The 20925-nt window shown below is 39.8% G+C and overlaps 2 protein-coding genes across 8 annotated transcripts in view; one reads left to right on the plus strand and one right to left on the minus strand.

The window, feature by feature from the left end:
* The window catches only part of c23h12orf4 (chromosome 23 C12orf4 homolog), a 172068-nt gene that overhangs the window by 90449 nt on the left and 60694 nt on the right, over positions 1–20925 (plus strand). The window lies entirely within an intron of this gene.
* The window catches only part of rad51ap1 (RAD51 associated protein 1), a 57323-nt gene that overhangs the window by 29885 nt on the left and 6513 nt on the right, over positions 1–20925 (minus strand). Inside the window, exons 2-5 of the mRNA XM_060842887.1 lie at positions 19362–19408; positions 18423–18564; positions 17622–17701; positions 13529–13705 (exon numbers count right to left, since the gene is read on the minus strand). Coding sequence (XP_060698870.1) covers positions 13529–13705; positions 17622–17701; positions 18423–18564; positions 19362–19408 — 446 coding nt within the window. The remainder of the gene's footprint in view (positions 1–13528; positions 13706–17621; positions 17702–18422; positions 18565–19361; positions 19409–20925) is intronic.

Consider the following 20925-nt stretch of genomic DNA (forward strand, 5'->3'; position numbering starts at 1 on the left):
CACGCTTGAAATGGCTACAGAGGTCACCTGTCCTACAAATGAGGCCAAGTTCTAAAAACCTCTGAAGTGGAATAACAGGAGACATTCTAAGCAGTTCCCCTGCAGACGTTCTTACTTGCCATTGTTTCAAATTTCTTTTTAAAAAAACTAACAGCAATATGCAACATCTCATCTGCAGAAGCTGCCCGAGATCAAATAAAATATATAAAAGGGTACAGAAAATTTCCCTAAATGTTTCAATGGCATCTTGATAACTTAGACGGAGCCTCACACAGATAATCCCCATTGTGTGCCACAGAACAGCAATACATGACAGAAACATGTTTTTGCAAAGGGGAATCATGTTCAACTAATTCATTGGAGATCTTCGCTACAAAGAGACCTTGGTGTGCAGGTTCATAGCTCCTTGAAAGTGGAGTCACAGGTAGATAAGATAATGAAGAATGCATTTGGTATGTTTTCCTTTACTGGTCAGAGTATTGAGTACAGGAGTTGGAGGTCATGTTGTGGCTGTAAAGGACATTGGTTAGGCCACTGTTGGAATATTGTGTGCAATTCTGGTCTCCTTCCTATCAGAAAGATGTTGTGAAACTTGAAAGGGTTCAGAAAAGATTTACAAGGATATTGCTAGGGTTGGAGGGTTTGAGCTATAGGGAGAGACTGAACAGGCTGGAGCAGTTTTCCCTGGAGCGTCGGAGGCTGAGGAGTGACCTTATAGAGATTTACAAAATTATGAGGGGCATGGATAGGGAAATAGGTAAAGTCTTTTCCCTGGAGTCAGGGAGTCCAGAACTAGAGGGCATAGGTTTAGGGTGAGCGGGGAAAAATATAAAAGAGACCTAATGGGCAACCTTTTCACGCAGAGGGTGGTACGTGTATGGAATGAGCTGACAGAGGAAGTGGTGGAGGCTGATACAATTGCAACATTTAAGAGGCATTTGGATGGGTATATGAATAGGAAGGGATATGGGCCGAGTGCTGGCAGGTGGGACTAGATCGGGTTGGGATATCTGGTCGGCATGGACGGGTTGGACCGAAGCATCTGTTTCCATGCTGTACATCTCTATGACTTTATAGCCACCTGATCAGGGAGCAGCCCTCTGGGGGCTGGTGCTTCCAAATAAACCTGTTGGACTATAACGTGGTGTTGTGTGATTTTTAACTTTGTAGACCCCAGTCCAACACCAGCAGCTCCAAATTTGTTTGGAACTACTAGCTTTCGGGGCACTGCTCCTTTATCAGATAGCTGGTGAGCAGGATCATAGGACACAGAATTTACAGCATATGATCATAGTGTCGTACAGTTGATGTGATATATTGAACAAACTTAGATTGCTGTTAAGTCTTTCATCTTTTAGAATGGGTTGAATGTTTTGAGTCATTAATATTTAGATTCTAGGTACAAGAGTTGGGAGGTCATGTTGCGACTGTAAAGGACATTGGTTAGGCCACTGTTGGAATATTGCATGCAAATCTGGTCTCCTTCCTATGGGAAAGATGTTGTGAAACCTGAAAGGGTTTAGAAAAGATTTACAAGGATGTTGCCAGGGTTGGAGGATTTGAGCTATAGGGAGAGGCTGAACAGGCTGGGGCTGTTTTCCCTGGAGCGTTGGAGGCTGAGGGGTGACCTTATAGAGGTTTACAAAATCATGAGGGGAATGGAAAGGATAAATAGAAAAAGTCTTTTCCCTGGGGTAGGAGAGTTCAGAACTAGAGGGCATAGGTTTAGGGTGAGAGGGGAAAGATATTAAAAAGACCTAATGGGCAACCTTTTCACACAGAGGGTGGTATGTGTATGGAATGAGCTGCTAGAGGAAGTGGTAGAGGTTGGTACAATTGCAATATTTAAAAGACTTTTGGATGGTTATATGAATCGGAAGGGTTTGGAGGGGTATGGGACGGGTGCTGGCAGGTGGGACTAGATTGGGTTGGGATATCTGGTCAGCACGGACGGTTGGACCGAAGGGTCTCTTTCCATGCTGTATATCTCTATGACTCTAAGTAACATATGTTGCTGTTAAGGTGAACCGGGGAGGTATTTTACTTTCCAGGAGGTACTTAATAAATTGCCATATCAAAGGTTATCATAAATAATAAGAATTTATGGTTAAGCAGGTAACATATGGCACGATGAGAAGAGTGGCTGACTAACAATAAGCAGACAGTAGGCAGAAGTTATTTTTATGTTGGCAAGATGTAACAAGTGGTGTACACAGGAATGTGCCTCAACATGTTACGATTTATGTCAATGACTTTGAGGAAAGGATGGTAGGTATGATAGCTATATTTGATACTGACACAAAACTGGTAGGAAAGTAAGTTGAGAAGAGTACATAAGGAAGCCACAAAGGGATACAAATGATCTGGTACACCTGATTAGGTGTACCTGAAAACTGTCTGGGAAGCTAGGGAAGTGATTGCTGGGCCGCTTGCTGAGATATTTGTATTATCGATAGTCATAGGTGAGATGCTAGAAGATTGGAGGCTGGCTAGCGTGGTGCCAGTGTTTAAGAAAGGTGGTGAGGACAAGCCAGCGAACTATAGACTGGTGAGCCTGACCTCGGTGGTGGGCAAGTTGTTGGAGGGAATCCTGAGGGACAGGATTTGCATGTATTTGCAAAGGCAAGGACTGATTAGGGATAGTCAACATGGCTTTGTGCGTGGGAAATCATGTCTCACAAACTTGATGGAGTTTTTTGAAGAAGTAACAAAGAGGGTTGATGAGGGCAGAGCAATAGATGTGATCTATATAGACTTCAGTAAGGCGCTCAACAAAGTTCTCCATGAGAGATTGGCCAGCAAGGTTAGATTTCACGGAATACAGGGAAAACTAGCCATTTGGATACAGCACTGGCTCAAAGGTAGAAGACAGAGGATGGTGGTGAAGGGCTGTTTTTCAGATCGGAGGCCTGTCACCAGTGGAGTGCCACAAGGATCGGTGTTGGGTTCAGTACTATTTGTCATTTATTTGGGTCCAGTACTATTTGGATGTGAGCATAAGAGGTATAGTTAGTAAGTTTGCAGACAACACCAAAATTGAAGGTGTAATGGACAGCGAAGAAGGTCGCCTCAGAGAACAAACAGGATCTTGATCAGATGGGCCAATGGGCTAAGAAATGGTAGATGGAGTTTAATTTAGATAAATGTGAGGTGCTGCATTTTGGGAAAGCAGATCATAGCAGGGCTTATACACTTAATGGTAAGGTCCTAGGGAGTGTTGCTGAACAAAGAGACCTTGGAGCGCTGAAGCTTGGTTCAGCTGCCACTAAGGCGCGGTGGGGAAAGAACACCGTGTAAGGTCTGCCTGCCTAAGAAGAACAGGGGGCCCACTCAGAAATTGGACCCTGTTGACACCTCAGCAAAATAGCTGGATGGTCAATGTCCAGACTTGTATATACGAATGATTAATTCCGATCTCTGTATGTAAAGAAATGCAATGTGTGCATAAGAATGGCATGACCAATTATATAGATATCAAAATAATTGTATGAATAAAGTATATTTTTGACATAAAAAAAAGACACCTTGGAGTACAGGTTCATAGCTCTTTGAAAGTGGAGTCGCAGGTAGATAGGATAGTGAAGAAGGCATTTGGTATGCTTTCCATTACTGGTCAGAGTATTGAGTACAGGAGTTGGGAGATAATGTTGTGGCTGTACAGGACATTGGTTAGGCCACTTTTGGAATATTGCGTGCAATTCTGGTCTCCTTCCTATCAGAAGGATGTTGTCAAACTCGAAAGGGTTCAGAAAAGATTTACACGGATGTTGCCAGGGTTGGAGGATTTGAGCTATAGGGAGAGGCTGAACAGGCTGGAGCAGTTTTCCCTAGAGCGTCAGAGGCTGAGGGGTGACGTTATAGAGGTTTATAAAACCATGGGGGGCATGGATAGGATAAAGAGACAAAGTCTCTTCCCTGGGTTGGGGGAGTCCAGAACTAGAGTGCATTGGTTTAGGGTGAGAGGGGAAAGATATAAGAGAGACCTAAGGGGCAACTTTTTCATGTAGAGAGTGGTGTGTGTGTGGAATGAGCTGCCAGAGGAAGTTGTGGAGGCTAGCACGACTGCAACATTTAAAAGGCAACTGGATGGATATTTGAACAGGGAGGGTTTGCAGGGATGTGGGCTGGGTGCTGGCAGGTGGGACCAGATTGGGTTGAGTTATCTGGTCTGCATGGACGAGTCAGACTGAAGGGTCTGTTTCCGTGCTGTACATCTCTATGAGTCTATCTGGAAATACGGTATAATGTAGGCCAAAGTAAAATTCCATTTTGGCAGGAAGTATGAAAAAGGAGGAAATTAACAAAATGGTGAGAGATTGAAGAGGGATCTGAGTGTTCTAGTACACAGATCACAAAATGTTAGTATGTAGACATGGCAATGAATTAGAAAAACTAATAAAATGTTATCATTTATTGCTAGGGTAATTGAGTAAGGAGTAAGGAGTATTCGCTTCAGTTATAGAAGGCACTTGTGAAAACATATCTGAAGTACTGTGTACTGTTTTGGTCACCTTATTAATGCGAATATGTTGGAAGCAGTTCAGTGAAGTATACCAGACTAACATCTGGAACGGGAATGTCAACTTGAGGAAACGTTGCCCAAACGATTCAAGTAACCATTGGACAAAACAAAATTGCTGAGTTTTGAAATAGGGGCACCAGACATGAAATGTTAAATCTGCTTCCACTCCACAAATGTTGCCTGACCTGCTGAGTTTTTCTAGCAATTTCTGATTTTGTTTCTGAGTATCCATTCGGTTTTGTCTTTGGAAGAGTAAGCAGCAACGTAACTGAAACAAACAAGATCCAGAGGGATCTTGACAGGCAGATGTAGAGAGGATATTTCCTCTTAGTGGAGAATCAAGAATAAGACCCTTGTTTAAAAACTGGTGTTGCCCAGTTAAAACAGAGATGAGGTAAAATACATGTGAATGTGTGAGTATGTGCGTAAGACTGTGTGTGCTGCAGGATTCAAGATAAGTTACACCTTCTTAATAAGTTTTATATGTTATCTGAGTGCCTTACAATAAAACTCAAAGATCTTTCTGGCTCATCTCTTTATATCAGTCACACGTATAGTAGTCAGGTACAAATGGAATTGAAAGAGCACATCTTTAAAAAGAAACTCATATACTATTACAGCCGACTTTGGGGATGGAAAATAGAAAATATATTTGGCTCTCCGTACTTGGTTGTTACAATATGCCTCGTCTCTTTCCTGTAATTGTTAGATTAAACTCTATTAAAAGTTTAAGAGTATGGCCTATCACTCCCTCCTGGTCCTTTTGTCTGCATTGCTCTGTTCAGAACAGCATGAACTATCCACTCTCTTAAAAATAGAATTTTCATCCTGTAATCTGTAGGATTGCATACATCACTTTAAATAAGAGTTTTTAAGAGATAAAGTTTAGACATAAAATTCCACAGTATTTCCATCACAAAACATATATTTAGGACAGAATTTTTTCTCAGGCTTCCCTGGTGTGGCCTGAGTAATAGTGAGAAAGGTGGAAAATACAACAAGAATGGCAAAATCAAGTTCTCAACATCAAGAAATGTTTTTCCAATTGTCCCCTCAAAGCATAAATCTCGAGATTTTATAATCTTGTCATTAAGCGGTAACTACCTTCTTTCTTATTATTTACAGCTCATTAAAACCCCACTCAAAATATTTATATGCCACTTCTAATTTTCCTCTTTCATCAATAAACTATGATATGGAGATGCTGTGTTGGAGTGGGTTGAACAAAGTCAGAAATCACACAACATCAGGTTATAGTCCATCAGGATTACTTAAAATCCCAAGTTTTTGAAGCATTGCTCCTTCATCAGGTGAAGTGATGAAAGAACAGCACTCTGAAAGCTTGTGATTTTGAATCAACAAACTAGGTGGCGCACATTCCCTAAGTATAAATCAGGGTGGTTTACTGATGACTGCAAGTCACTGATTGCTCGTTCTGCCCATCATGCTCCATGACCACCATTTTCTTCAATCCTTGTCTACAAAGGGTCAGCAGCAGCAAACTGATATATCACTATGCTCCTGATCTTGGACCAGCTTAGACATCATTTTAGCCATTCAACACTTAGGAGCTCAGGAACACCCATGGCTTTGCATAATTCTGCCACATCGCTCTGCATACAGAGATACATACATATTTCATGCATCTTATAGGAACTTGGGAGGTCATTCAGCTCCTTGAGCCCTTCAATGAGCTCATGCCTGATCTGCAGCTGAACTCCATAAACCTGATTTTGGTCCATATCCCTTAATACCTTTGCATAACAAAAACTTACCTATCTCAAATTTAAAACTAACAAGTGATCTAGCATTCACTGCTGATTGAGGAAGAGAGTTCCAAACTTCTATTACCCTTTTTGTGTAGAAGTGTTTCCTAACATCTCTCTTAAATGGTATGGTCCTAATTCTTACATTATACCCCCAGTTCTAGAATTCCCAGCAGTGGAAATGGTTTATCTTTATCTACCCTAACTTTTCTATTATTATCTTTAAGACTTTTATCAGATTAACCCCATACCATCTAAATACAAAAGAAAATATTCTTAATTTGTATAATTCCGCCTCATAACCTAATCCCTGAAGTCTAGGAATCTGTCTTGTAAACCTTTTATGTACTCCCTCCAAGGCCACCTTCACAGGGTGCATCTTATGGCTCTTGGCTTGCAGGCAATTTGTCACAGTGGGGAGCACTGAACACTCAAACCATCAAGTAGATAGACAGTGGATGCATCATTGTGTAGCACCACGTTATGTCAATGTTAGATCAGCAGCATGCACCAGCAATTTACACAGCAAATGCAGTACATGTGCTTCAAGCAAATGGCCATGTGCAAACATCAAAAAAAGGGAGCAGTTGGGCGAAGAGGGACTACAATCTGTAGCAACACCTCCTGACTTTCAGTTAAGTTCATTTAATTTCAGTCCTGGGGTTGGCCGGACAGGCACATGCTCCTAACACGGTCCAGAGACGTGTCCTTGCATTCTGGGAGTTGGGACACAATCAACCCTGTAGGTCAAGTGCAACCACTCCAGGGATTACAGTTAGATTAGTCAGTGAGTGGTCATGCATGAGCAGGAGTGGTAATGATGCGGTCACAGCAAGTCACTAAGAAGTAGAGGGCAGGTGGTTAGTAGTTTGGGAAGATGAGTTAACAAGAGCCACTTAGTGGCCAGGATGCATGCAATATTGGAAGTCATAATCCATGAAACTTGCTGAAATGCATGGCCAGTGGCAGAATTAGAGTGAGTGTTGACATGATGAATATGAGGTAGCCACACTATTGCAGAGTACAGAAGATCACAAACATTCTTCCTGTACTGCTTGGCAGCCACTACTTGGCACACAGCACTGTGTTGGGCTGCAATTTGTGTCCAGGCCTGCTGGGTCTAGTGGTGTGGTTTCCTGTGTCTGTTGGGTGGAAAAACGACAGTCGCCATTTCCATCCTCTGGTGCTTCCAGGTCCCTGTCTGAAGACTGGGGAGTGAGTTTGCTTTCTTATGAATGTTGGGGATTGAACACCACTGTGTTAGGGCAGTTTATAGCTTGCAGCGTCTCAAGTGATGTACAGATTTGTTGCCGAAGGCATGGAGCCAGAAGATCCTCTTGGTAGGAAGGACTCCCATCTTTTCAGCTGTGTGATTGGCTCAGAAAGGCAGCAAAGAACCCAGCTGCAAAATAATGAAGTGAAGGGAGAACGATTGTGTGAGCAAAGTCACTCTGAGCCATGGTGTGAGCAAAGCCACTCTGAAACTGGGACTGGAGACAGAACTGGGGGTGAGTAAGATGTGAAGATCTCAGAGACTGAGGTCAGGGTGCCACTCCTGTTGCCTCTCTCCAAAGCTGCACGGAAGAAGAGTAGCGAACATTTTTCATTCTGCTCGCTAAGTATTTTAAAACTTGGCATCATTAAAAAGCTGAGTACAAACATCTTTAGTTCTAAGCACTGGATTTCCAGCCAAGAACACATTTCTTAACATATCAGTACCCACCAAAATCAGAGACTGGAAGGCTTTGACCAGTTAAAAAGAAGAATTCAAGTCATGGTCATTGAAGAATTGTTATTTGAAGCACTTCTGTCACAGTGCTCTCAGTGCTGATGACAATTGCCATTTCACTTTTCTAGCACTCCTTCCTTTAAGCTGTGATCTCCTCCTGCTAATTTTCATCATGCTGTTGGAGCAGTTGACACTAGCAGACCCTCTGTTGAGGGTCATGGGTAGAAATCACAGGACCACCAAGTCCAATAGCTCCAGCAACATCCATGCCAACTCTACCTCCTTAACCAAAACTCTTCACAAAGCAGAGGAGATAGCCATTGACTTTCAGCTGGAAAAAGACAAGAACCTCAACACATGGTGCAGAGGTAGAAGATCAATTCTCCAAACATGTCTGAGCATCAATAGTTTAGACTTTCATGGTAAATCGCTCGTGTAATCTGGTGTCTCCTGGAACAACACCTTCGTCGGATTGGAATCTCCTCCAACTGGATGTTATGAAATATGAAAAAGAGCCTCAAATCCCATGTACATGGTGCTGCAAATAAAAGTCAAACCTCAGCTCAAATACGTAGGAGATAAATTCAAACAATAGCTCAGCATGAGGGATTCAACATCATTTGACTGCTACCATGGGATAATGGTGCAGGTAAAATTTCATTACCTGCCATACCTGATGAAATCATGAGATCGATTACCTAATACAACAGTGTAGGAACCTGACCATTGTTACTATGAAGAGTTCCCATTGAAGAGATAAATGGATCATTCAAACATTTGCCTATTTTGGGGCTAGAGTGCCATTGCTTTTTCCAAACAGCAGGAGAGATATTTAGAACCACTGTGAACTGATCATTTTTCTGGATTGTTATCTTGCATGAAAGAAATTTACATTGTTCAACTGATTTTACCTGGCTTAACTGGTTGTAAAATACACAAAGGAGGATGGAATCTTGCCAGATAGTGATAGTGTTCTTACTTTGGGACCAGAGGTCCATGTTCAAATCCCACCTGCTCCAGAGGTGAACAGGTTGATTAAATATATCTGCACTAAGAAGGATTAGCTCCCAGACATCCTAACCAATAGGAAAATGATGTTTCTGTTCTATGTTTGATATCAATCACTATACAAAGGAGAGAAATTGAAGCAGTTTTACTGAAGACAGAGGAAGAGTCAGGTTTGGTCAATCTGACTTTGGCATACAATCAACGCCAAACGGATCAGCAATGTTGAAGATTGTCAGGGTTTCAGTTAAATTACAATTTGGGCGGCACGGTGGCACAGTGGTTAGCACTGCTGCCTCACAGCTCCAGAGAACCGGGTTCAATTCCCGACTCAGGCGACTGACGTGTGGAGTTTGCACGTTCTCCCCATGTCTGCGTGGGTTTCCTCCGGGTGTTCCAGTTTCCTCCCATACTCCAAAAATGTGCGGGTCAGGTGAATTGGCCATGCTAAATTGCCCATAGTGTTAGGCAAGGGGTAAATGTAGGGGTATGGGTGGGTTTCGCTTCGGCGGGTCAGTGTGGACTTGTTGGGCCGAAGGGCCTGTTTCCACACTGTAAGTAATCTAATCTACAAATGATCCTAGATGGGAAGGAGCATCAGGAATGAAATTCAGCTCTTTTCTCCATGTTTGAACAAAGTCTGTAGTGAGGTCAGGACCTGAGTGGCCCTGGCAGAACTCACTGAGCAGGTTGCTGCTTGATAGTGTTGTTGATGACACCTTCCATTACTTTATGGATGATCAAGAATAGACTAAAGGGTGATAACTGACTGGGTTCAATTTGTCCTACGTTGTGCGTACAGGACATACCTGCGCAATTTACCACATGGTTGGGTAGATGCTAGTGTTGGAGCTATGCTGGAACATCTTGGCGAGGGGCACAGCAAGATCCAGAAACTAGTCTTTAGTATTACTTCCACAATGCGGTCAGGGTACATAGTGTTTGCAGTGTCCACTGCTTCTTTGTTATCATCTATAGTGAGTGGACTTGGCCGAAGAGTGGCTTCTGTAATGCTGGGCACCTCGAGATGGATCACCCATTCAACACATCTGGCTGAAGGTTGTAGATAAAGCCTCAGTCTTAGCTTTAGTACTGATGTGTTGTGATCCCCCATTATTGAAGTGTGGATATTTATGGAGTCTCTTCCTTAGTTATTATTAATTAATTGTTTAAATTCACCACCATTCACGACTGGGTGAGATAGGACTGCAGAGTTTAGATCTGTTGGCTTTGGGACTGCTTAGTTTTATCACTTGTTGCAAATGCTGTTTGACACACAAGTAGCCATGCTGTGTAGCTGACCAGGTTGACATCTCATTTCTGGTTATGACTGGTGTTGCTCCTACCATGCTCTCCAGCATTCGTCATTGAACCAAATTTGATCCCCTGGCTTGAATGTAATGACAGAGTGAGGCTATGAGGGCCAGGCGGTTGCAGATAGTGTTAGAATATGATTCTGCTACTGCTGAGGGTCATGGTGCCTTATGGATGCCCTGTCTTGAGTTGCGAGCTTTGTCCAAAGTTTATCCCAATTAGCATGGTATTAGTCTGTGACGATGCTGCTACTTTAACAAGGTTATGCTGTCCTTGGCTTTTGTTTTCAGAGAAGTCATAAAAGACACAAACTCTGAAGAGTCTGGGGTTGAAGGTTTTAGGGCCACTTTGATTATAGCTAACAGATACTGCCTCAGGAAAAAGGCTTTTAAGTTTTAAACAAAATCACTTGCACGATGAAAGAGGCGTGGCCAGTTCTCCCAGCTCAGCTTTTCTCTGGTTTGGTTTGGTTAGCAAGCAGTAGAGTTTCGAAGCTGCTAGAATCAAAGATGCAGATCCAGGCTGGGACTCTCTCTGTGACTTCTCCCATGTAAGAGTCTGTGTTTGGCTTTACCTTTTGTGTCGAGGGGTGTTTATAGGGATTGTTGTAAATATTGGAACAGCATCAGTAAGTTGGAATGGTCAGTTGGGTTTTTGGATAGATTAAGTTACTCGGTAGTCTATTATCTTCCGTTTTCATCAAATGTGTTTCATTTTGTAATCTTGTAAATAAATTGTTTTGTTTAAAACTAAGTGATTTGACCAGCTGCATCACTCTTGGAATATCCATGTTACACCTGCTTAAAACAACTAGGTTTTGACGGGATCTGACGTGGTCCATAACAAGTATCACACAACACAATGTAAGGCATTTCCAATGTTATGAGGGTGGTGATCATGCTTACCAATAATGTCATGAAAAGATGCATCGTTATCCCAATTTTGGTACTAGCTCTTAGATATTAGTTAGTAGGATTTTGCAGGGTCAACAGGGTTGTGTTTGCCTTAGTTATTGCCAGTTATTCCTTCTGGTTTCATTTCTTTTTGAGACTTTCTAATGGTTGAAACAACTGAGTGGCTACCAAGCCATTTCAGAAAGCATTTATCAGTCAGGAGTCCATTGGTACGGGTCTGGAGCCACCTGTAGGCCTGATCAGTCAAGGATGGCAGATTATATTTTCCTTGAAGGATATTAGTGAATCATTGCTCCTATTCTGTTGCAAAGTCCTCAATAGGACCCAATAATTGATTTCCTACTTACTTTCAACACCCACCCCTACACCTCATGCTTCTTTTATATTTTAAATGTTTCTAGATTATACACTATGTCAATACCCATTTGAGGCGAAGCAACTCATTCTCGTAACTGTCTGTATGAAACAAATATTCTTTGCATAATAATCTCAAAACTATGCTCTCTTGTTACTGATGCAACTAATGGAAACAATCCTTCACTATTTATCCTCTCCAATTTATAGTTTTCAAAATAACATTGAATTCCTCTGAACTTTCTTTGTTCCAATGAAAAAGATTTTTTAAAATCCTTTTATCAAAACTAACTATCAATTCACAGGTAATGCTTCTGTGACCTTTGCTCCATTTTTTAAATGATTCCCAAAACAGTCTTAGTTAATACACATTAAAGATCACTTTCATCGCACTCTCATGTTCGTAGATCTAAATATTTGCACCAGAGAACTTCTGAGTCCTCCACTCAACGAAAAGCTTCCATTTATGAACTCTTTCCATTATTGTTAATTTCTCTGAAATTTAACAGATCAGATTTCTCTACCCAGAGATGCAACTACGACCTACTGGCCTAATCTACCAGCCTGCTCGTGCCATTTTAAATTCTTCCTCACAGGCTAACAATGTCCCTGATTTTCTATCATCAGCAAAATTAGAGATCTTCTCTTTTGTGCCTCAGCCCAAATAATTTATGAGGATGTACAATGAAGAAAATGTCCTTTCATTGTTTCCAGGAATTTGCTAGAACTGAAATCCCATGTACAATTTCTGCTGCAAGTATTGAAGAATACTTGTTCCCCTTAAGTCAACACGTATGTTAGGTTCAGCAAGTCCAGTTTTGTTTGATTTCATAAATGTGGATACAGTTATTGAGTCATCAATACATACAGCATGGAAACAGACCCTTCAGTCAAACATATCCATATATTTAGGCAAAAGTGAGTAAAGCAGATGCTGGAGATTAGAGTCAAGAGTGTGATTGCGGAAAAGCACAGCAGGTCAGGCAGCATCCGAGAAGCAGGAAAATCGACGTTTCGGACAAAAGCCCTTCATCAGGAAATGATGCTCCTCGGATGCTGCCTGACCTGCTGTGCTTTTCCAGCACCACACTCTTGACCTCCATGCATTTGCCAGTATAGTGAATTAGCTAATTCTGCATTAGTTAATCCAAATAAAAAGTAGATGAAAAATAGATGAAAAATAGAATCTGTTTAAATCTTGGACTGAATAGTCTAAGATTTATTTTGGAGATAACTAAATATTAATTGGATTACAATATGGTTCAAGTTAAATGTAACTGCTTAGAATTGAGTAACGTCAGTTGTACTTTAGGAAGAATGTTGTTGTCGTAGGACTCAAATAACAAAGCTTTACTTAGAGAGCTTATGTCTGTGATTATTTACATTCCGCAACTAGTTCACAGTAATATAAGCTGCAAATGATCCTCTGCAAGGGATAGATTTTATGAGCAAGTCACCTTGTCTCATCTTGTACTTTGAAATGTACTTAACCATTATGCTTATCCCACATGTAAAATAAATAGTTTACTTGGAATTGGATTTGGAAAATTACCAAGAACAAATATCACCATTAAATGCATAATATGCATCTCATATTGTGCACTAATAATGTATCCCATTAGCAAAGTGAATTCTATTAACTTTTTCATATATGTTAAGATAAAACTGGTGAACTTTATATTTTCTTCATATTAATTACAAATTTCAAAATGTATTCTTTATTCAATTAATGTGTAAACATTGTACTCTAAGCCTATGATGTATGAAACTCAATATTCAATTAAATATGAGTAAAGCACAAAATTACTTTTGTTACAAAGCATTAAAAGAGTAAATAGTTGTACATTAGCAGTTGTTCTGCATTAAATAGTAGCATTCACTTATCCAAGCTGTAATGATTTTGTCATTTTTATCAATTACTCACCCACTATGTAGTCCAGTTCACCTGCAGAATCCTCTTCACCTTCACCATCACCATCACCATCACCATCACTACCTCTATCATCAAGTAGAATTTGCTTTGGTTGTGATGCAGCTTTTGTTGTTGCTCGCTTTGGTCTAGATCGAACTGAGGAACCTTCATTTTCCGTAGTAATCTTATCTAAGGGTATAGAAAACATCGATCTACGGTTATTGTTCTGAATTGCATAAAGAAAATATAGGATTAGTAACCCAGAATTTATTGTAGATTAACACTTCATTTTCTCTCTGCCAAATTCCTGCACTTCAAATGTCACAATCATATTTTTAACAAAGTTAACTTCAGCAGTCACCAGCAGAGCATGACAGCTACTGAGTCACATAAAGAAAATAACAAAGTTACAATAACACAGTTCCTTAGTCAATCATATTTTTTAAAAAATGAACAATTTGTGATTCTGCCTGAGAGCCCAACCAGGAATCAAACCCTGTTAGAGATTTTTAAGATTCTGCTATTTGCTTCAACAAAGAAATCTGTCAATTACAATTAGAAAAAAAGCAGAAAGTCATTTTAAGAAAAAAAAATTTGTAAGAAATGTCATGGAGAAAAAACTTCAAGGATAAAGAAGTGAAAAGAAGATAACATCCATGTAGGATGGCTTGAAAATTGAAGAGACTCTAGTGCCAAATAAACAAAATTATAGAATGCCAAATAAACAGAATTACAGGGAAAGATATAGAAAGACAACTATGCATCAAGGGTCTGCCTTCATACAGCACACATAATTGATCATTTTCTTCTGCTTCTTTCATGTAACAGGAGCCAAGGACTTTTTTCACTGAAGTGTAGGAGGTTGAGAGGTGCCCTTATAATGGTTTATAAAATCTTGAGGGGTATAGATAAGGTGAATGGCAGGCATCTTTTCCTAGGGTGGGGGATTTCTCAAGTCTAGGAGGCATATTTTTAAGATGAGAGGAAAAAGACATCAAGGCAATTTCTTTTGTTCTTGTGTGAAATGAATTTCCAGCGGAAGTGGGAGATATGGGTATTGTTACAATGTTTAAAAGACATTTAGATAAGTACATAAAAAGAAATGTTTGGAGGGATATGAGCCATAAGCAGGCAAGTGGGATTAGTTTAGTTTGGGATTCTGGTTGACATAGACAGGTTGACCAAAGGGTCTGTTTCTGTGCCGTACGACTCTATGACTCTTATAACAGTGTGCTTCAAAGTATAACTTGAAAATTTGTTGAAAATTCAATGGAAAGGGAAGAAGACATGGCTTTTGATGCCTTTTATGAATTTTTAATAGCTGGTAATTGTTCAAAGATGTTAAAAAGGAGAACAGGAAGATCATTGGTTGATGCATTTTGAGAATTAGGAGAAAGTAAGGACCACAGATGCTGGAGATCAGAGTCGGAGAGTGTGGTGCTGTAAAAGCATAGCCGATCAAGCAGCATTCGATGAGCAGGAGAGTCGTCATTTCGGTCATAATCCCTTCATCAGGAAAGGCTTAATTCTTTTAGCAGAGTTATAATTTTAAACCTAACAACTCATTAGTTAAATAAATCAAAATAAAGGTGACAAGGCAAATCATATATTACAGCTACTTGATTGAGTAGCTAGGACACTAGTATGCTCCATAGGAACTACATTTGCAGCAAGTCAAGCTACTTCAACCTCAGGATGTTGTGGGGAAGTCTGAGCTTTGGACATAGCTTATAACAGGGAGGGGACAAGATCCCTGCAAACTTTGCTCCCGTAGGTACAACACCCCTTAGGCTAGTTACTTCTAATTTTACTCATGATTAGTGACAGGAGTTTGGGACTGCGAGGAAGGGTGACATGTGTGGACATAGCAATGAAGTAGCCTCAGCTCTTGCAACTATGTATAGGATCAGCACTCTTGCAGATTGAATGAAGAAAAGCAGTGACTGCAGAAAGGATGAGCAAATGGGCTGCAGCATCATGGTGCAAGAAGTCATTCAAACGGTGGGAGTAAAAGAAACTTAAATGTAATTGGGACAGTAAAGTTACAGAGATAGGACCTGTTTTCTGCAAACGACAGCATGGGTCCCAAAGGCTGCATCTCATCAGGGCTGGAGAGGAACTTGACGTGGGAGGGCAAGGATTAGTCTTTTTTAAGAGATTTGAATAAAGATTTCCAGTGTGGAAACAGGCCTTTCGGCCCAACAAGTCCACACTGACCCCCCAAAGAGTAACCCACCCAGTCCCATTTCCCTCTGACTAATGCACCTAACACTATGGGCAATTTAGCATGGCCAATTCACCTGACCTGCACATCTTTGGACTGTGGAAGGTAACCGGAGCACCCAGAGGAAACAGATACGGGGAGAATGTGCAAACTCCACACTGACAGTCGCCCAAGGCTGGAATCAAACCTGGGACTTGGTGATGTGAGGCAGCAGTGCTAACCACTGAGCCACTGTGCACCCCAGTTGCGTGAGCAATGCTCACAGCCGCAGAGCTAACAATAAAGGAAAGCTATGCAACAGGACTTTGAATTCCAGATGAATCCATTAGCATCACCATTTACAAGAAGTGTGTCATACTAAGAGAAATGCTGACAACTGATAGACATAAGTACATCAAAGATTCCACGCAGTATGTTAGTGATGAAAATATCAAGTAGAATTGGTGACAACATTTGACCATGGCTCACTCCTTCAATGAAAGAGATTGTTTCAGAAAGCTTCTAATGCACCTTTCTAAAGAAGTTGAAATGGCAGCTTATATCTAAAACAAAATGTACAATTTGATCTTATGTTTCCATAGCTCCCAGTTCTTTATGGCAACTGCTTGAGGGATTAATAACTTGCAAGTACATTGAATGTGCATAAGCTCTTCATCATGAATGAGGAGGGGGAAGGGGGCTGGAGATAAATAGGGGGGTGGGGCTGAGGGAAAGGTAGGTGGGATAGCGATAGGTGGATGCAGGTAGGAGGTGACTGTGATAGGTTGTGAGGAAGGTGGAGTAGATAGGTGGAAAGGAAGATGGACATATAGGACAGGCCAAGAAAACGGTGTCAAGTTGGAGAGTTGGATCTGGGATGAGGTGGGGGAGGGGGAGAGATTTCCCAGATTCCCCTAGCCCTACCCCCACCTCTCTATTTATATCCCAGCCCCCTTCCCCCTCCACATTCCTGAAGAAGGGCTTATGCCCACAATGTGGACTCTCCTGCTCCTCAGATGTTGCCTGACCTGCTTTGCTTTTTCCAGTGCCATGGTTTTCAATCCTGACTCTCCAGCATCTCCAGTCATCACTTTCTTCCTGCATATGGTATTTGTCACATTCAGTGTATTCCAGTATATAAATGATCTTACAATAGTCTGCAATCTCAAAACACCACACCTACCCAATATACAAAAGCAAAATCTAGCCTGTCCCTTACAGCTTTCTTTACTGGTTTCAGACATGTACTCAGGTAAGCAAATGTAGCATATTGAGGAACCACTGTAATTCCCTCCACTTGTCTAATGCAACTTTTGGAATTTGGCACAAATAGTTGCATCTGCTGCCCCAGCATTTGCTAGGCAACAAAGGTTCAAGTTCAAATAGCTCTTTTTGGTCCATTTACTTTTATCTTCTAACCTGCATGCGGATGGGCTTCTTCTACAGACAGACAGTCATCACCCAGTAAAGTTATCTCTCGGTATAGCTCAGAAAACTTATTAGCCATTTGTTTCAACCTTGAAAAGCAACCTTTGCTGGGTGATGGCAGGCCTTGGCCAGAGTAGAAATGAAGAATCAATTCTGTTTAATGACACAATCCTGAAAATAATTTAGTGAGCATGCTCAATATACCAAAAAAGAGCAAGTCCACCAACCTGAGCATCCAAGGCACAAAATGTCTTATACATCAAAAACAAAATTGGGAGTGTCAGTCCTAACGATATTTTCACCTATAAAATATTGGTAATCTATAAAATAGAAGTACTAAGTACAAATTACTAGTCGTGTGAAAAAATATTTTCTGCTTCAGCCAATAGTAGACATAATAAAACATTTTGAGATAACAATTTAACCGGGGTAAGAATTGTTATTTACTAGAGCTTTTGTTTAAAAAAAACTCACCTTCACTGGTTGGCTCTTGCACTGATAGGACTAACGCAGCTTCCAGATTTCTTTGATAAAGTTTTTCATCAAGTGGCAACCTATATTATGAAGCAATCTGACGAGTGAGTTGAAATTATTAAAATTCCAATGCAAACAGCATTAACAGCAAAAGTGGAAGGAAAAGTACACACAGGCATATAAGTTATCAATAACTATTTAATAATACAAAGAAAAAAATCTCTCTAAATCTTTACTGTTTAAATAATGATAAAGATTAATGGTATTTATCATTTCTACCTCATTCCATTTAACGGTGCAGTTTTCCATTGCTTTGTTTTTGCTGGCATGTTTCCAGAATTAATATGAATAGTTGGAATTTTGCTGCAAAGATCAACCAAGTGGTTGAAACTCTCTACAAGAGTATACTAAAGTTTTGAAGAATTGAAATTCAGGGAATAAAGGAACATTATTATAATAACAAAACCATGATACAAAAACCCCCAAGAACTAACCACTGATTAAAAGACAAACATTGCACTTCTCTGAAATTGTGACACTGAGGAAAAACAAACTGATGCTATCAGCTGAGTGTACAGATAAAGACTCCTGCGCTGGCCAGCAGTAAGTGATTTTCCACTTAAGTGATAACACATTAGCTTTTGTCTTCCAAAGGACAGTATTTTTTAGTAAATAGAGTTAAAACAGACAAATTGACATACAGCTCTTAAGAAAGAAAAATACTTCCATTTGTTCACATTTATTTACTTGGAATAGTCTGCAAAATTATAAGCTGATCAGTAATCCTAAGAATTTATTCACCTTTCTTTAGGTCGTTCCTTTTCAGTTTTTGCATCTTGACTGCCAGAAATGTTATTTCTCTTTCCTTTTTTTTGTTTCTGATCCTTAGTTAGAGGACGTGATTTTTTACTTGGAGGAGCTGGTACATATGCAAAATCTTCATCTGTAAGGAAAATGTATAAAATTTAAGAATATTTATTGTTCTAATTACATGTAATAATTGACTTAAGAAAACTATTACCTTGCATAGCTCACAGGTTAATGGATTATTTCATTCAATATTAACTGTAGTTAAAGAGAAACTTATAAAACCAGGAACCTTTATTATAGACTAAAGATAATTTGAGCTGGGGTTAATTCAACAAGTTACAAAATCAGCTGAGTTAGTCAAGAAATGATGATTCAGCAAAACTAAACAGATAGTAAAGCATCAATTTCTAATTCTAAAATGGAATTGATGTGAGACTTCACAGATGGTTAGAAAAATGGCTTTGCATTATTTCTTAAAATATACCAACTTTTAAGACACATATTAAAGTTAAATTAAGATCTGTGTTTGCTGAAACAGGAAAGATTAAGGGGTGATTAGTCGAATCCAATTATTCAAAATCACGCCACGCTTTTATATGGTGGTGAAAATCTACTTCTACAAGTCAGTAAATCAGGACAAAATAGGTTAAAAACACAGGATTTGTCAAGAAAAAGGAAGAGATTAAAACAAAATGTTCATGTGTAAAGTATGGAATACTTTACCATATCTGGAATAAAAGATGATTGAATTATACTTAAATTGGAATTGAAGAGGTGAAAAAAGGGGAAAACAGCATGAAAACAAGATTACATCAGGCAGCTTTAGTGCAAAAGTGCAAACTAGCACATGAATGAGTTACTTCATTATGCACCAAGATTACTATATTTCACAGAAAACAATACACTCTTTGAACTTTACGTCAAACTTACCATCATCAAAATCTCCACCCTGTGAATAATCTACAACTTTCTTGGTCCTAATAGCAGAAAAGAAATCTATGTCACAACCTTATAACAGAAAATATCACATTTTTAAAAATCAGAAATATCCTTTGAAGAGTATTTCAAAATAATACTTATCTAAAAAGAATTACATTTCAAAAATCAATAAAAATACGTTGTCTTGACAGGGTAAAAGTTGAGAAGATTTTTCCCACTAGTGGGGTCTCTTGAACTAGTTACAGTCTAAGGGGATAATCATTTAAAATATATGTGAGGGAATTTCTTCTTTCAGAGTAGTTACTGTCTCTATTCTCTACTGCAGAGTTGTGGAGTATTTAAAGAGGAGATAGATTCATTCTGAAAAATCAAGACATTGAGGGCTTCAGGAGCTGACATAAAAGAGCTGACCTGGGGCAAATCAGCATGATCATGTTGAATGGTAGGGCAGGCTTGAGGAGCCAAATAGCCTAGTCTTGCACCTATTTCTTGTGTTCATATATCAGATGTTATGGACCAGACCAAACCCCACATAAATATATAGCCTAGATCCTAACTTTTTTCTTATTTAAAGGCAAGTATAAGGTGCTGTGCCCCAGATGTAATTCAATTGGTCACACTACTTGGCTTTAAGCAAAACATACTTCATTCTTACCCACAGTTAAATTATAAATTTAAAAAAATTGTAATAACTTTATAGGAAAACTTAACAGAATAATAGATTATTTAACTACTAAACAGTATCTGTTCCAATCTTGGAACTATACTAACACACCGTTGGCAAAGGCAAAGTCAGTAAAACAGATAGTCTCACATGTGATTCTGGCAACGGAAAGAGAACCCAAGCTTTTAGCTATTAACAAAGAGAAATGTAACAGCTTCTACAGCCAACTTCAAAATCCAACAACTACTGAAAGTAAAATTAAAACCCTGGTTCTGTGGGGGGTCTTACTCTATCCATTCATGCTGTTTCTATTGTTCCAACTTTAAAAAAAAAACCCAAGGCCTTACTAGCTGTTTACTTTATTGGCTTGGAGGAGGAAGCTCAGTACCTATGGCTCAAAATCTCTCTTCAAAAAGTACCAGGACAACATATACCTCTAAAAGCCATAACATTGTCACATTGATAGACATTAATGCCATAATCATCTTTTGACCCCAATGAGATACTCAAGTTTTAGTTTAGGAAAAGACAACATGGATTTTTCTTTTGGATTTCTTCAACCAACCTTCTAGTTTAAAGATGAAAGAGCTGACATAAAGGGTGAGAAGGGTCAGATGGGTCAGTTTCTTCACTACTTTGGATTTGTTCGGGACTGTTTCATTGATGTTTATACTCCCTAACAACAAGTCACTAGTCCGGCACTCTCAATTCTTAAATAAACTTTTAAAAATTCTGTTGTGGTCCACGGGCATCACTAGCTGGGCAGCATTTATTGTCCATTCCTACTCGTCCTTGAGAAGATGCTGCTGATCTGCTTTCTTGAACTGATGTAATATATGTGCTGTAGATAGATCTAAAATGCCATTAGGGAAGAGAGATCCAGGGTTTTGA

Source organism: Hemiscyllium ocellatum, chromosome 23 (genome assembly GCF_020745735.1).
Source record: "Hemiscyllium ocellatum isolate sHemOce1 chromosome 23, sHemOce1.pat.X.cur, whole genome shotgun sequence".
Lineage (NCBI taxonomy): Eukaryota > Metazoa > Chordata > Chondrichthyes > Orectolobiformes > Hemiscylliidae > Hemiscyllium > Hemiscyllium ocellatum.